An 18,449-nucleotide genomic window follows, 5' to 3' on the forward strand; every position below is an offset into this window, starting at 1 on the left:
TGCTCAGTTTGGTGTGTATTGCTGGAGAGTTTTTTTCTTCTTGGGAGAGTGCATGTGATCAGCACAGGGCCAATTGGCACTGTCCAGACAGAGGGTCACAGATCCGAGTAAAGGGCCAATCCCGGCCCTTACCACGTGATCAGCTGTCAGCCAATGACAGCTGATCTCCTGATGTAAACAAAAGCTTATTAATTGGTTTTATTTTCTCCTCACGCTGACAGCGCGAGGAGAAAAAAAAAAAAAAAAAAGCCGATCACCAGCTTATGTGCAAGGGACATCGGCCCCGAAGAGGAAGGAGGCACATCTGCCTCATCTGTGCCCACAATTACTGCCACCTATCAATGCCCATGAGTGCCACCTATCAATGCCCACAAGTGGTGCCTATCAGTGTAACCTACCAGTGCCCATTATTTCCACCCATCAGTGCCACCTATTAGTGCTGCGTCTCAGTGCCCAGTGCCACCCATCAGTGCCACCTCTCAGTGCACACCAGTGCCTCCTATCAGTGTCCACCAGTGCTGCCCATCAGTGTCCACCAGTGCTGCCCATCAGTGTCCACCAGTGCTGCCCATCAGTGTCCACCAGTGCTGCCCATCAGTGTCCACCAGTGCTGCCCATCAGTGTCCACCAGTGCTGCCCATCAGTGTCCACCAGTGCTGCCCATCAGTGTCCACCAGTGCTGCCCATCAGTGTCCACCAGTGCCGCCCATCAGTGCAGCCCATCAATGCAGCCCATCAGTGCAGCCCATCAATGCAGCCCATCAGTGCCCATCAATGCAGCCCATCAGTGTAGGAGAAAAATTACCTGTTTGCATAATTTTATAACAAAATATAATAATAATAATAAACCGCAGAGGTGATCAAATACCACCAAAAGAAAGCTCTATTTGGAAAAAAAATTATAAAAAAATGTCATTTGGGTACAGTGTTGTATGACCGCGCAATTGTCATTCAAAGTGCATCAGCGCTGAAAGCTGAAAATTGGTCTGGGCAGGAGGGGGGTTTAAGTGCCCAGTAAGCAAGAGGGTAAAAAAAAAAAAAAAAAAAACACCTGAGTCATCTATGGCCAGCCTTAGGCTTAGTTTGTAATTTGGAAACTTTTAAACATCTCACCATCGATCTAACTTCAGTGCATGCAAACCTGACTTGAACTTATCTTTATGTTACACTAATTAATGTGAACAGATAACATATTCCATGATAAAACAATGAAAGAGAATCTAAAGAATAAAATGCAAAGCCAACTGCATATGACTCCAATTACTGACAGGTGGGACTAGCTGAACGCACACTCCAGAAACCACTAATGGGTAAAACACATCTCTTCCCATAATGGAAATCCTCTCTACACTCCTCAGTGTGTTCTATATTCTTCCAACACAAACTCTTTAAATATATGTTATGCCATACATCACTTTCACAACAGATTCTGCATTGTTTGAAGACTTACGCCCGTTTGATGTCATCCTGGGTGGCATTCCTGGGCACTCCGAGAATATCATAATAATCCCCCATGATTCTGTGTTTTCGAAAGGTTTCTGGAAGAAGCAAGGAGGAGAGTTGACATTCACCATGGTACAGTGTTGCCAGTCACAGACAAGGAAGGGTGTAACATATATAACTGTCTAGAGGTGACACATGTGCAAGAATAGTACATTACAGCAATGGCCTCTGGGCTCCCGAATTCCCCTCGGAGTTTCCTCTCCCCATCCCTCCCTCTGGATTATTTTGGGAAGGAACACATGAGAATGCCCAACCTATAAGTCAGCAGCATTAGTCACGGGCAAACCTTCCTCCTTGGACGTTCAGCATAAAAGGTTTATTGTGGTGCTCAAAATATAAAAAGATATGCGCTGTCTCATGTGAAATCAGTAAAGTGAACAAAAACACAAAAATTACCACCATGTGAACAGAACATAATGTGAAACCAAATTCATCAGAAATGTTGTTCATCAGAAAAAAAAAAAAAAAAAGTTCAGCAATTTGACAAGGAATCTAGAAATGCTAAAATTTTAAACTGTAAAATGGTCCAGCTGTTCATCCATGCTTAATTACGTTAAGAGTACAAATTATTCTTATTAGGTGAACCGCACATATTGTATTCACCATTCCTCCAGTATAAGCATTATTTGACACATTCTGTGTGATAACCTCTTGTTTATATAATATATATATATTATATAATTTTTTTTATTTTATTTATATTATATAAATAAACCTCTTGTAATTTATTTATTTTTTTCATTTTTTTCTAAAATTTTACTTGATGGGGGTTTTTATAGCAGAAAGTGACATTTAAAAAAAAAAAAAAAAAAAAAAAAAAATTAAAAAAGTTACTTTCTGCTATAAAAACCCATCAAGTAAAATTTTAGAAAAAAAAATAAATATAAATTACAAGAGGTTTATTTATATAATATAAATAAAAAAATAAATAAAAAAAAATTATATAATATATATATTATATAAACAAGAGGTTATCACACAGAATGTGTCAAATAATGCTTATATTGGAGGAATGGTGAATACAATATGTGCGGTTCACCTGATAATAAGAATAATTTGTACTCTTAACGTAACGTTAAGCATGGATGAACAGCTGGACCATTTTACAGTTTAATATTTTAGCATTTCTAGATTCCTTGTGAAATTCCTGAACTTTTTTTTATTTTTTATTTTTATTTTTTTTAAATTGGTTGTTTTTTTTTGTTTTTGTTTTTTGCGTTATAAAAAAAAAAAATAAGTGCTTTCACACTGGGGCGATACGCTGGCAGGATATTAAAAGAATGTCCTGCAGCCAAAGTATTGACTCAGGGGGGCTGAATACAAATGCACACCACACTTTTCACATATTTATTTGTAAATAATTTTGAAAACCATTTATCATTTTCCTTCAAATTCACATTTATGTGCCACTTTGTGTTGGTCGATCACATAAAATCCCAATAAAATACATTTAAATTTTTTGTTGTAACATGACAAAAAACGTGGAAAATTTTAAGGGGTATGAATACTTTCAAGGCAGTGTATTTGTACCGATGACCACTGTCGCTGAGACAGGAAGTGAGGGGAAATCCAAAAAAAAAAAAAAAAAAAAAAAAAAGGAAAAACTCCAACATCCTGTTGCGTTGTTGGGACAGGAAGTGAAGGGAATTTTCACAATGGTACCCTATTGTATTCATGATAACGTTTTTTTGCTATACATACACTTGAAGGCCTCATTTAGACATTTGGCCATTATTGCCACACCTCTGAAAAGCAATCCAGAGATCGCTTTTCAGGTTCATTTGACAGGTTGTGAGGAGGCAATGAAAAGGAAGTAAGCACGATGTGCCTTTCATCTGCTGCATTAAGTTTCCTTGGCCAACCACTGTGTCTACGGTCCTCAACGTTGCCTGTTTGTGCTTCTTCAAAAGAGATTGAACAGCACACCTTGAAGTCCCGGCCTGCTTTGAAATCTTTCTGATGCGGTATAACTACCTTGTGTCTTGTTGTTGGGCTCAGTCTTGCCTTAGTGTGTGACCTGTGACATGAAACAGTCTTCCACAACCCCACCTTAGTAGCAGAGTTTGGCTGTTCCTCACCCAGTTTTAAGCCTCCTACACAGCCGTTTCTGTTTCAGTTAATGACCGTTTCAAACTGCATATGATATGGATGATCATTTGGACCTGCTTACTATAAATGATCAATCATACACCTGAAGCCAAGGTATAGTCACACCAAATATTGATTTGATTTAGATTTTTCTTCTGTTCAGTTTGCACTTTATAAATTGATGAAAACAAAATATACATTTTTGAAACCATTCTCACGTAGCAGCATTTCTTCACAGCTGCCTAGAACTTTTGCACACTACTGTAAATGCCTTTCTGTCCCGTCGTGTGATCTGATATCCCGGCACTCTCGCCCACAGCATTTCCAATTAATTTATTAATGAGTGAAACTGGAACTGGAATATGCAAACCTGACCGCAGACACAGCACACCGGCTCCATTTATACAATGACAAGAGATTTGCCAGATTATATCACCATCAAATTAGCAACGGGTGGGGGGGCGATGACTTCTTCTAGACTACCCAGACGTGCCTATACCGGGCACACAGACTGTCCCGGCAGGATGCACACCGGGTACACAGACTGTTCCGGCAGGGTGCACACAGACTGTCCCGGCAGGGTGCACACCGGGTACACAGACTGTCCCGGCAGGGTGCACACCGGGTACACAGACTGTCCCGGCAGTGTATATACCGGGTACACAGACTGTCCCGGCAGGATCCATACCGGGTACACAGACTGTCCCGGCAGTGTATATACCGGGTACACAGACTGTCCCGGCAGTGTATATACCGGGTACACAGACTGTCCCGGCAGTGTATATACCGGGTACACAGACTGTCCCGGCAGTGTATATACCGGGTACACAGACTGTCCCGGCAGGATTCATACCGGGTACACAGACTGTCCCGGCAGTGTATATACCGGGTACACAGACTGTCACGGCAGGATCCATACCGGGTACACAAACTGTCCCGGAAGTGTATATACCGGGTACACAGACTATCACGGAAGTGTATATACCGGGTACACAGACTATCACGGCAGTGTATATACACCGAGTACACAGACTGTCCCGGCAGTGTATATACCAGGTACACAGACTGTCCCGGCAGTGTATATACCAGGTACACAGACTGTCCCGGCAGTGTATATACCAGGTACACAGACTGTCCCGGCAGTGTATATACCAGGTACACAGACTGTCCCGGCAGTGTATATACCAGGTACACAGACTGTCCCGGCAGTGTATATACCAGGTACACAGACTGTCCCGGCAGTGTATATACCAGGTACACAGACTGTCCCGGCAGTGTATATACCAGGTACACAGACTGTCCCGGCAGTGTATATACCAGGTACACAGACTGTCCCGGCAGTGTATATACCAGGTACACAGACTGTCCCGGCAGTGTATATACCAGGTACACAGACTGTCCCGGCAGTGTATATACCGGGTACACAGACTGTCCCGGCAGTGTATATACCAGGTACACAGACTGTCCCGGCAGTGGATATACCGGGTACATGGACTGTCCTGGCAGTATACAGTATATACACCTGTCACTGTCCGTGTATGGGCAGATTATGACTCCAGTTCTACCAGGGACAGTCTGAACTCTTAGAAAATGTTCCCTTGATACTTTAGGCCCTGATTTTCCATGTTCCTTTTATTTTTGCATGCTTGGAAAAAATAGCAATATTATATTAATAATGTAATAAAGAGCTGTATAAATAGTACAATCCATGAGTGTATAAAGTACAATAGGGGAGTGTATAAAAGAATAGGTCACCTCTGAATTGTTCTGTGCTTATTATATGATGCCAATTACATAAGCAAATAGGCAAGTGGCGTCTATTGTGGTGGAAACTGGCATTGTGTGGTGTCATAAATCATTCTAATCTCCCTTTGACAGCTGCTGACGGAGAGCGGACTGTCTGATGCTCTGAGATGAATACGGAAATGTGAGCAGAAACTCGGCAGGCATCAGCTGCTCGCTCCCCAACACATAACACAGCCACCTCCTCAGACCTGGACAATTACCAGCCAAAGGGTTTTAGGAGCATTTCTATTCACTTAAAGAGTAACGCGCCCCTAACAAAACATTCCCCTCTAGGTGATTTATGTACATTGCAGGGATTTTAAAGAAACTTTGTTGCAGATTCCTAGCTTTCGTTATTCTGAAGTATTCCCTGTGTGTTTGTCTGTGCCCATGTGCAGAAATTTATTGGGAATGGTTTAATAATTATAAACCAGCTGCTGCACCTGCAGGGCTCTGATGAGGAAACCTGCAGGGTCTACATCCCTTTAGATGCGATTTCCTATTGAGAGGATCTTACCAAAAATGACATTTTTTGTTGCAGGGGAGGCCTTAAATCTGACTTATATCTTAGTGAAGACTTCTGGGAAAAGCAGTGAGCCAATCACACAAGCAGGGAAATTACATTTCCAGGGGGAGTCTGTACACCATGTGTACAGAACACATCCAGGTATCCAGATTGCATTTTTGTTTTTATAAAATCTCCTGTTCAGAAAATTGTTTAAAAAACAGAAACAAAGAAAAACAAAAATATTCTATTCCATATAGCAACCTTAAAGCGGTAGTAAACCCGCAATTTTTTATTTATTTTTTTAAACCTGCAAAGCAAAAGGCATAATGAGCTAGTATGCACCGCATACTAGCTCATTATGAAATACTTACCTTAGAACGAGGCCCCGACATCTAGCCCGATCCACGCCGAGGGAGCTGACATGCTCCCTCGGCGTCTCTTCCGGGTATCGCGGCTCCGGCGCTGTGAGTGGCCGGAGCCGCGATTTCGTCACTCCCGCGCATGCGCGCGGGAGATTTCAGTCCGGCCGGACCAACGCTGCTGGATTTTCACGGCGAGGACCCCCTTGTGCGCATGCGCCGCTGCAGTCAGCGGCGCATACCGAGGGGAATATCTCCTAAACCGTACAGGTTTAGGAGATATTTTTTTTACCTACAGGTAAGCCTTATTATAGGCTTTCCTGTAGGTAAAAGTTAAAAAATTGACCATACAACCACTTTAACTGCTTGCTGCCAGGGGGGGGGGGGGGGGGGCGGTTCTCGTCCTGGGACACCGTGGCGACCCCGCGGCGATCGCGCCCATGCCATGTTGCTAGGATACAGCACGACCCTGATCTCTGTAAAGAGCTGCGTCCACGGCTCTTTAAACCATGTGGTCGGCTGTGCCCAATCACAGCTGGTCACATGTAAACAAGGAAGTGCTGGTAATCAAGTCCCTGGCCCTTTCCATAAAATGCACAGAAGTGACTGTCACCCATAGGAAACCATGTTACATGGACCGTAATGTTTTTCGGCAAAACTGAAAATGCACAAAAGAAGGGGAAAAAAAAGAAAAAAGGGGGAGGAGCATAGGTGTGAACTAGGCCTAATGCCCCGTACACACAGAGCGCATTTTCCGTCGGAAAAAACTCGGATTGTTTTTCCAACGGAATTCCGCTCAAGCTTGGCTTGCATACACACGGCCACAGAAAAATTCTCGTAACTTTCGACCGTCAAGAACGCTGTGACGTACAACACTTCGACGAGCCGAGAAAATTACGTTCAATGCTTCCGAGCATGCGTAGGAATTTTTTCGCATCGGGATTTGTAAAGACGACCGAAAAATAGAGAACCCGCTCTCAATCTTTTGCTGCCTGGAATACTGCCAGAAAAAGTCAGATGGAGCGTACACACGGTCGGAATTTCTGACCAAAAGCTCCCATCCAACTTTTGCTGGCCGAATTTCTGATTGTGAGTGTCAATACATTGGACAGAGGAGCTCTGGATATTTTGTGTAATTTTTACACATTTCTTGGTTTTACTTTGTACAATAAAAATTGCCCTTTATACACATGCTGTTGATAATTGGCTGCATTAACCTCCCTTGCGGTATGATTAGTTCTGGTTTTAGGTGCTGAAAGCGGTACAATTATTTTGCATGGAAATTTGGCGTTTTATATTGAAGTCCTGTAATTCTTAGGAATAACTCTCTTAAATCTGTTCAAACCAGAGTCTAGCAGACATCCCGGGTATGATAAAGTTTATAATATAATAAATAATAATAAAAATTATTCAATAATGTAATCAAATCCAAAAAACACTGAAATTTGCTCATTTGCAGAATTGTCGCTGTCATTAGATTTAGTGTTTGATGATGAATTTCCCCACAAATCTCTATCGCTCAATTCTGCAAGTGATTATAATTTATTATCGCCGTTTTCTAGTTGGTCTAAAAATCACTTTTGACATAAAGGGACACTTTTTGGTTGCTATGGACAATCTCCAAATTCCAGGCAGAAAAAACAGTATTTATAATATAAAAGTGCATGCAGGGCACTGCACAGACCACTAGGGACAAAGGGGGTGTGTCATTTTTTTATACAGTACTGTAATCTGTAAGATTACAGTACTGTGTGTGTTTTTACTTTTTTGAATTTGGCACCGATCTCCGCTCCCGTGCGCCGTAACGCCGCAGGGAACGGAGCTCGGCGGCATTCGGGCACTGTGTGAATCGAGCGGAGGACAGCTCCATCACACAGCGCGGAGGACATCGCTGGATCCAGGGGACAAGGTAAGTAACCCCTCCCTGTATCCAGCGATGCGATCCCGAGTCTGACTCGGGATTACCGCTAGGGAGGTTAAAGTCCCATGGGAGACATTTTTTATTTTTGATAATTCCATACCAGGCCCAAAAGGAATGGATTTTAAGAGGGACCCTATGCGAAAAATAAATAAATAAGTCCCCTCAAAAATCCATACCAGACCTTTATCCAAGCATGCAGCCTGGCAGGCTAGGAAAGGTGGTTCATGAGCATGCTAGGACAGCTACAATGTTACACTACAGAATCGCACTCAGATCATGTCACAGCTGCATTAGTGTAAACCTACCAGGGAACAATGATAACTGATAGCAGTTTATAGGCAGAGACCACATGGAGTTATCAGCTCACAAGATTTCTGGCCAGCTGCACAGATTGTTTTTGCTTTGTTCAGATATAAATTGGTTTTAAATGGCAGATTTAACAAACAAAAAGGCAGCAAATACCGAGTTCACACACACACACACACACACACACACACACTTAATAAAGCAATTTTTTTTATTTTTTTAGCTTTTAGGGTGGATGATCACTTGGCTGTTTGGGGTGCTGGAGGAAACCCACACAAGCTCGGGGAGAACATGCAAACTCCATGCAAATAGTGTCCTGACCAAAACACAATCAAGGACCCCAGTGCTGCAAGGCACAAATACTGAGCACTATGTTGCCCCTGCTATATACTTATAATGCTGAACATCCTATACTTTCAAATCATAGCTAACAGGAAAAGCAATCAACGTATTTCCCAGATTCCAATTTGCTTCATCAGGAAATATGGAGGAAACATAACAATGCATTAGATAACAGACCACGTATGAAGCCAATACCTATTACATGTCTAGGGGGAGGGAAAGGGATACAAGAATGAAGGAAGGTCTGAGTTATCAGACCCAAAATACAGTCCTCGAGGTGTCATTCTTGAAATGAGGCAAAGTGACCGGATCCCCCCTATGTAATGGAGGAAGATATAAACAGAAAGCAAAGTTCTACAGAGACATTCCAGAGTGACGTCAGCCAATGCCATAGTCTGCCCTCGGCTGAGTCAGGTGCCAAGCAGACCTTGTGACCCTCCGGCCAAAACACTATTTCTGGAACGTCTCCCCACCCTGAGAGCCCAAACACCAGCCAGCCAGACACAGAAGAGACAGGAAACCCGGAGACCACGCAGGATCACTGACACCATGGGGTTTATTTAATAAAGGCAAATAGACTGTGCAATTTGCAAAGTGCAGTTGCTCCAGAGCTCAGTAAATGAGGTAAGGCTTCGCTTTGCAAAAAAGTACCCAATTATGTGCAAGGAAAAAAAATAAAAGATTTTTTTTTGCTTGCACATGATTGGATAATGGAAGTCAGCAGAGCTTCTGCTCATTTACTAAGCTCTGAAGCAACTGCACAGTCTATTTGAGTTTAGTAAATCAACCCCAAAGACAACATAGACACTGAACCAGCAGCAGACCTAAAAAGCATAGCATACCATACTTACATGCATAATGATACAAACAGTGTAACGTTGCCCTGACCTGTACAAATACAAAAAGGGTGAGACATGCCCTTCTGCTGTATAGAATATTGCTCTTATACTGCCTTTCTCAACCTATTTAACATGGAGCAACACTTGAAATAACTTTTAGGCCTCAAGGAACCCCAGCTAACAATATATCCATATCCATATCATTACAGCTGATCACATGTGGCGGAAGTGATCTCATTTCCGCCCACATTATAGGGAATCTTGCCCTTAACTGACATGGTCAATGGAAGCTCAGAGCGGGGCTGAGTTAATTGTACACAGTGCTATTTAATGCGGTGAGTCAGTACGCCGCCTGTGCCCCTGGAAGACGTTACCTATAACGAAACGGCGTAGGGAGGAGCGACGTACTGACGTCACCGCGATCTACGCTGGACCCGGAAGCGACGGGCAGCGTTACTAAGCCGGCCGGCGAATTTGTTTGTTTTACAAAGCAAAGTTTTTTCTACTTGATGTAAGTGCAATCTTTTTTATTATACAGTGGTGTGAAAAAGTGTTTGCCCCCTTCCTCATTTCCTGTTCCTTTGCATGTTTGTCACACTTAAGTGTTTCGGAACATCAAACCAATTTAAACAATAGTCAAGGACAACACAAGTAAACACAAAATGCAATTTGTAAATGAAGGTGTTTATTATTAAAGGTGAAAAAAAATCCAAACCATCATGGCCCTGTGTGAAAAAGTGATTGCCCCCTAAACCTAATAACTGGTTGGGCCACCCTTAGCAGCAACAACTGCAACCAAGCGTTTGCGATAACGTGCAATGAGGCTTTTACAGCGTCCTGGAGGAATTTTGGCCCACTCATCTTTGCAGAATTGTCCTAATTCAGTTACATTAGAGGGTTTTCGAGCATGAACTGCCTTTTTAAGGTCATACCACAACATCTCAATAGGATTCAGGTCAGGACTTTGGCTAGGCCACTCCAAAGTCTTCATTTTGTTTTTCTTCAGCCATTCGGTGGTGGACTTGCTGGTGTGTTTAGGATCATTGTCCTGCTGCAGAACCCAAGTTCGTTTCAGCTTGAGTACACGAACAGATGGTCGGACATTCTCCTTCAGGATCTCTTGGTAGACAGCAGAATTCATAGTTCCTTTTATCACGGCAAGTCTTCCAGGTCCTGAAGCAGCAAAACAGCCCCAGACCATCACACTACCACCACCATATTTTACTGTTGGTATAATGTTCTTTTTATGAAATGCAGTGTTCCTTCTACGCCAGATATACTTGGACACACACCTTCCAAAGAGTTCCACTTTTGTCTCATCGGTCCACAGAATGTTGTCCCAAAAGTCTTGGGGATCATCAAGATGTGTTGTGGAGAAATTGAGACGAGCTTTGATGTTCTTTTTGCTCAGCAGTGGTTTTCTCCTTGGAACTCTGCCATGCAGGCCATTTTTGCCCAGTCTTTTCCTGATGGTGGAGGCATGAACGCTGACCTTAACTGAGGCAAGTGAGGCCTGCAGTTCCTTGGACGTTGTTGTGGGGTCTTTTGTGACCTCTTTGATGAGTCGTCGCTGCGCTCTTGGGGGTAATTTTGGGTGGCCGGCCACTCCTGGGAAGGTTCACCACTGTTCCATGTCTTCGCCATTTGTGGATAATGGCTCTCACTGTGGTTCGCTGGATTCCCAAAGCTTTGGAAATGGCTTTATAACCCTTTCCAGACTGATAGATCTCAATTACTTTCTTTCTCAATTGTTCCTGAATTTCTTTGGGTCTCGGCATGATGTGTAGCTTTTAAGGATCTTCTGGTGGACCTTACTGTGTCAAGCAGCTCCTATTTAAGTGATGCCTTGATTGTGAACAGGTGTGGCAATAATCAGGCCTGGGTGTGGCTAGAGAAATTGAACTCAGGTGTGGACAACCACAGTTATAGTATGTTTTAACAAGGGGGGCAATCACTTTTTCACACAGGGCCATGATGGTTTGGATTTTTTTTCACCTTTAATAATAAACACCTTCATTTACAAATTGCATTTTGTGTTTACTTGTGTTGTCCTTGACTATTGTTTAAATTGGTTTGATGTTCCGAAACACTTAAGTGGCACAAACATGCAAAGGAACAGGAAATGAGGAAGGGGGCAAACACTTTTTCACACCACTGTATTACATTTCGTGACTATATCACACTATGGCGATTCCTTTCGTTATTATATGTGCTGGGCAATGAGCGGTGTGGCCGTAGGATTTTTCTAACCATTGGAATAAGCGGTGTGGCCGTAGGATTCTTCTAACCATTTGAACCAAGCGCTTAAAGAGGATACACCCTCCATGCAGTCCTGACTCAGAGGAAGCGTTTTTGATTTGGCGATATCTGGTCTCTGAGATGGGATCAGTGTAGCTGGTAAGCGGCAGTAGTGTTGGTGGTGGAAGTCCTCTTTTTTCCTGCAAACTCTGATGACACTTTTCCTATATCGGTGTGGTGTGTTTAAAACACGTTGGAGATTACAAGCAAAATGTTTTTTGTTGATGGGATGATGGACTAATATTTGAACATTAGTATATGCATTTCCCTGTCTGCACTTTGTTAATATTTTTTGATTTCATGCTTTATTTATTCACTCATTTGCTTCACATAGCATTTATCGGATCAGTATAGCGCAGCTTATTTGGGAATAACAATATATCCATATCTTACAAGTAATCTGCATGAACAGTAAGTTATGGATATATCAATAAATCAAAGAATAAGAAATGTTATGTACTTAGCGTACTTGACAATTTAGCTACTTCATTCAACAATTTTTTTTCCGGTCATAATAATTAAAGAAAACAAACAATAAAAGCCAGAAAAGGAATGCAGACTGTTAAAATTGTTGCGTTTGCTCACACTAGGGGTCAGTGGAATAGTGATGCTTACAATGGTGGGCGTAATAGTGCCCCCTTATACTGATGGTCAATGAAGTGGTTTATTAAAATTGAAGGTGATCACCAAAGAACGGCCCCCTAAATTTGTAGTCATTGTAGAATGGTCCCCTTGCACTGGGAGTCAGTGGAGAAGGGCCCTTTGAATTGGTGGTCTATGGAGAAGCATCCCCTTATGTTGGTGGTCAGTAGAGAGGGGCCCCTTGAATTTGTCTTTGTAAAACCACCCCCTTACATTGGTGGTCAGAGAAGGACCCCCTTATATCAGTGGTCAGTGGAGAAGGACCCCTTAAAATGATGGTCAGTGAGAGCCCCCCCCCCCCCTTACATTGGTGGTCATTGAGGGAAGGGTCTCCTTAAATTGGTGGTCAGTGGAGTAAGGCCCCTTACACTGGTGATCTGTCCCCAGGAGCCTCTTAGCCCTTGTACACACGGTCGGAGATTCCGACGGAATGTGTCCGATCGGACCGTTTTGTCGGATAATCCGACTGTGTGTGGTCTCCATCGGACTGTTTCGGTCGGAGTATCCGACGGACCAAGTTTTCCAACTTGTCGGTAAAATTTTCCGACAACATGGTCCAATCGGACTTTGTCCGATCATGTGTAGAGAATTCCGATCGGACAAAGTGCCACGCATGCTCAGATCAAATTCTTACACCAAAGCTATTGGCTACTAGCCTGAACGTAGTCCCGTCGTAACTAAATAACGTCATCACGTTCTGAACGATCGGATTTTCCAACAACTTTGTTCGACCGTGTGTATGCAACAGTTTCGGACAAAATCCGTCAGACAAAATCCGTCGGAAAAAATCAGACGGATTTGGTTGTCGGAATGTCTGACCGTGTGTGCAAGGGCTAATACTGAGACCCGAGCCAATAAACATAGCAGATCGCTCGGTTCTCACAGCTCCCCGAGCAATGAGCGCTTTGGCTGATCTTCTTTAGTATATGGGGCCTCAACTCAACCTGCCTTGTGGCCTTTTTTTGTTGGAGGTTGGGCACCAGGGTGCTAGACCAATCCAAGAGATGGGTTGTATATTGGAGTCTCGATTTAATGGGAAACATTGTCTGAAAGTCACCCATGACTATTCACATGTGCCTTGATCTCTGAAGAGCGATCTAATGCCACAGTTACTAACAATACATGGCCTTTTGCGGAAGTATTAACGCTCACAAAGATTTACGTGTAATAAAGTATATTATATGTTAATATATTCTTATACGATAAAAATATTATAAATAATGATGGGGATTATATTAGAAAAAAAAAATAGTTATACTATAGTTTTAAATCATTTTAATTATGAAATATTATACATAATAATGATGATCAGGATGATGAAAATATTATATTGTTATAATATATATTATTTTGTAAAATTAAAAGAAAAAAAAAAATGTGTAATAAAATATGACAAATTTGTAATACATTTATACTTCTAAATAAAAAAAGAAAATACGGTACTACGCACTTCAGAGTAACTTCTAGAACCAGTTATGGACTGGGATAGGTAATAGGTTACCCCTCCTCCACTCTTCCCGCTGGCTACAAGCAGTCAGCTGCTATTTGCTAAAAGCCGCGTTTAATAAGCGTGCATCAGGGAACTGGAAAGAGTCAAATATTTGATGACACCAGAATATTTGAAGCACAGGCATACCACCATTGTAAGAGGCTTTGTTCAGACTTGCCAAAAAATTTCCTGAAAACTGCTGACAGACAGAAGGACGGGATTCAGAACACGGAGATCTGGCACAAGTCTCCGGTGCTTTAAATGTCACCGAGGAGCCACCAGTGGCCCTAAATACATGAGCATTGTTTGATCTTTACTTGTAAACACCGATCTAGACAGCATCACCTAAAGAAGAATCTGCCCCACATCTGACAACATTTCAAGTCCCAGTTCAACTTTAAAAAAAAAAAATTAAAAAAAATAAACACTAATAATAATAATAATAATAAAAAATAAATAAAAAAAATAAAAGGGAACCCCTGTACATTGGATGGAGCCTTAAACAGGTTCAGCAGGCAGAGCTCCCGATCTTGCTACACTTTGATTGGCAGCACAGTGGGAAAGTCATTTGAGAGCTACAGCTATTGGCTACTGATCATCAATAGTTCCCACATTAATAAAATAAAATGTATGCATTTAGTACATTTTTCTATATATGTATTGCATTTACATTCAAGCCTGCAGAGCATTGCAACTGTAATCAGTTGCATCTGGGGGTGGAATGCACAGGCTCCTGTATGAGTTACACCCCAGCCCAAGGTCCATACAGGGAGGTACAGACTCAGTGAGAGGCACCCTGCTATTCAGGAAAGTGTGTGGGAGAAGGGGGGGGGGGGGCATGGATGCCACATAAAATCTGGACTGGATAGCAGACTAAGCTTTCACACAATTTCCTAAAGAGACCCCGTCGCCAGCATGTCTCAGTCGATCATGTCACATGAAGGCGGGGTCACCTTCTTTTCTCGGGTCCGACGGGCGTCGAGATTGGCGATAGATTTACATCGGAGGACATTGACCACTGCTTTATATAATAAAAAACTAACGAAAAAACACCCAACACACCTTAATGTAATGTCTTTATTCACTTTTTACACTTTTTTGGTGAATGGGTAGGGTTAACCCTGCTCATTCACATGGGGGGGGGGGCGGGATCAGGCCCCTCCCCATCTGAAGGGGGCTTCCAGGATCCAATAAGCCCCCCACCGCAGACCCCCATAACCACAGCCCAGGGTTGTGGGGAAGAGGCCCTTATCCCCATGGGGACAAGGTACTTTAAGTCCCTCTGCTCCAAAGCACCCCCCCCATGCTGAGGGCATGTGGCCTGGTATGGTTCAGGAGGGGAAGGGGGTGCTCACTCCCCCCCTTACCCCCTCCCCTTTCCTAGCCTGCATGCTCGGATAAGGGTCTGGTATGGATTTTGGGGGGGGGACCCCACGCCCTTTTTTTTTTTAGTTTTGGTGTAGGGTTCCACTTAAAATCCATACCAGACCCAAGAGGGCCTAATATGGATGGGGGGGGGGGGAGGACGGAGGGCATCACACTGTTTTTTTCCCCCCAGACTTTTCTATTGCTGCCATCCTGTTTACATTTTAGCTGATAGGTCATTGGTTGTTAAGGACGCGGTGGCCGGCTTCCCAGTCCTCTACCTAACAACCAGCTATTTCTCACACGGAATTCAAATCGGGCGTTCATTTTTCGACTGATTCGAATCTTTCCCAAAATTTGGAATTCGTTAGAAAATAAAACAAATTTTGAAATGAATCAACAAAAACGAAAATTAGTAACATAACAAATCTATCTTAAATGAAAACAAATTTTTTAGTTCTGCATGTCAATGAGCCATTCCATTGTATGGATTTGAGCTATTCCATTCTCTGTGTATATACCACCCATACATCTATGAAAAGGTGTAAACTTCCTCCAATCAGAAGTTACAGTGGAAGTATTTAAAGCCCAACTCCAGGTATGTCAAAAATTCTTCCATACATTGGGGCTGCCCTCACACACTGCAAGGGTTTCCTGTTTGGTCCAGAAGAAAATAAAAGCACTTTTACTTACCTGATCCTTCACTCCTTTGGCTGGCGGTGCTCCCCTATGATCCGGCAGTGGGCTGTCCCTCAGCATCATCATCATGTCCAACACAAAGCTATGGATCCTGCATTGGTCTTGATGATGTCAGGACCTTAGACCGCTGGAGTGTAGAGGAGGAGAAGGTGCTGTGGGGACCACGACTGGCAGCTTGGAGGAGCAGAGGATCGGGTAAGTAAATCTACTTTAACAAGTCCCCTGGACCTAAAACAAGCATTTAACACTTGCAGTGCTGGAGCAGCACCATTGGAAGGGATCATTCTCATCATCTTTCCCGGAGTTGGGTTTTAAAGGGAGAAGTAGGTTGAAATTTGCGCTTGTTAAACCTTACTAATAGAAGTAATGACATAGGAAGGGAGGAGGAGTGTCGCGGCACAGATCTCCTATATAAAAACGAAAACAGGTATCGCTGGATCTATGCACATACCTTGCTTGGTTATGTAAGCCAATTATTCATCTAGAAAATCCAGCAATACCTGGAATGCTGAATGTCAATGGAAGCTGCACTGGATTGGAGGGGAGGAAGGAGACAAGGAGGTGGTAAAAACAGTCCGTTGAGCTGTATTGTTACTTCTCCTCTTCCGCCCCCCCCCATGCTGCAAAGACAGCTGTACGGGGCTATACAAATGCTACAGGTAAGATGCATGTACAAATTCCCCCCCTGATGCATTTACCTGCCAAACACAACCCATTCAAGTTTAGAGACCTGCGTCCCAATGAACGCAGTTGCGACACGGCAGTGCCTCCTCATGCCATATCAAATGCCCTCAAACCTGATCACTCTTCATAGGGCTACACTCCATGTGAGTTTCAGTGAAAGCACTTCTTTTTAGCACGATTAGAGCCAGAGACTCTAATTGGCTTAAAAAATAAAAAATAAAAAAAAAGGTGGTGTGACAATAGCGAAAATTTGCTATTGTCTTCCTGATTCTCCTCACGGCCCATCGGGAAGTGGGTCCTGAGACCTGATTACCCGAGAGGAGAAGCGATCGTATTGGCCGCCGAGGAGGACCACCAGCCACCACTGAGTCCAAGGGACAGGTTCTCCCCCTTTCTGACTGACCCCTTTTCTTCTCCCCTACCCACCTTTGAACACTGCCCCTCACTTCCACCCTTTACCTAGAGAAAATACAGAAAAGTTAAAAGTTTTGGTTCCAAGTAGATTTCATGGAATTTGCTAATGAAAGCCAGCAAAAAAATAGAGCCCCACAGCAGCAACAGATCCCTCCCAGCAAACAATAGACCTCCCACAAGAAAATACCCCCAGCAACAATAGATCTCCCAGTTTGGGTTGCCCCCTTTCCTCAAGTCAAACCCGAACACTTTAGCGGCACACGCCAATTTTTTTTTTTATAGTATAAACTATAAATATATTTTGCTATTAAATAACATTTCTAATCATATGAAGTTAACATCAAGAGTCCCCCTTTACATCAGAGTCCACAGAGTTCTCCTTTTACATCTGAACTCGCAGAGTCCCCTTTCACTGTAAGGGGGGTCTCTGCAGACTCTGATATAAGGGAGAACTCTGGCGCCTCTAATATAAGCGATTCTCTTGGAACTGTGATTTAAGGGGGAACACTGAGAACTCTGATGTACGGAGAGGACTCTGATGTGGGGGGAACACAGTGGCTTCTGGTGTAAAGGGGAAATCTGATGTACGGGGTGCTCTGAGAACCCTGATTTACCTTAGTGTACTCACTCAGAGGCAGGAGAGAGAAGGTGGGAGACTTCAGTGACAGGGATGGATGGTGAGCTCATTTACCCCTTGGCACCTCTCATCCAGATGTATCTGAGGCTGCTGAATTCAAATTTCTGGCCCCAACTTTTTCTGAGGCACAGCACCAGGGATTGGAGTGTGGGCAGACACAGAGGGGTAGGGGCAAGAGGTGCTGATCGAGCCCTCTTTCCTCTCCCGTCTGTGTGTTTGTTTCGGGGGGGGGGTGGATTTGTTAGCTGGCTTTGGGCAGTGTGAAAGACAGTGTAACAGACACTCTCAGCTTAGACAACTGCAGACAGCAACCCTGCTGAGAAGCCATAGTCCAGTCTAAATAATGTGTCCGGGTTTCAGGCAGTCTGAAACCCGGACGCATGATTCCAAACCCGAACTGTCTGGGTGAATCCTGGACAGGTGGAGACCCTACTCCCAGTATCAATAGACTCCAGCAGCCAACAATATTAGCCCCCTCCCACAACAGTAGATCTCTCCTATCAACAGCTGACCCCAAAACAACAGATCCCCCTACCAGCAGTAGTAGACTTCCCCAGCATCAATAGCTTC

The 18,449-nt window shown here is 43.4% G+C and overlaps 1 protein-coding gene across 1 annotated transcript in view; it reads right to left on the reverse strand.

The window, feature by feature from the left end:
* DNAJB2 (DnaJ heat shock protein family (Hsp40) member B2) overlaps window positions 1-18,449 on the reverse strand; it is a 62,993-nt gene that overhangs the window by 35,628 nt on the left and 8,916 nt on the right. Inside the window, exon 3 of the mRNA XM_077447851.1 lies at window positions 1,451-1,538. Within this exon, the coding sequence (XP_077303977.1) occupies window positions 1,451-1,515 (65 nt within the window). The 5' untranslated portion in view covers window positions 1,516-1,538. The remainder of the gene's footprint in view (window positions 1-1,450; window positions 1,539-18,449) is intronic.

This window comes from Lithobates pipiens, unplaced genomic scaffold (assembly GCF_037356315.1).
Source record: "Lithobates pipiens isolate NorthernLeopardFrog02 unplaced genomic scaffold, aLitPip1_a1.2 Scaffold_22, whole genome shotgun sequence".
NCBI classification, from domain to species: Eukaryota; Metazoa; Chordata; class Amphibia; order Anura; family Ranidae; genus Lithobates; species Lithobates pipiens.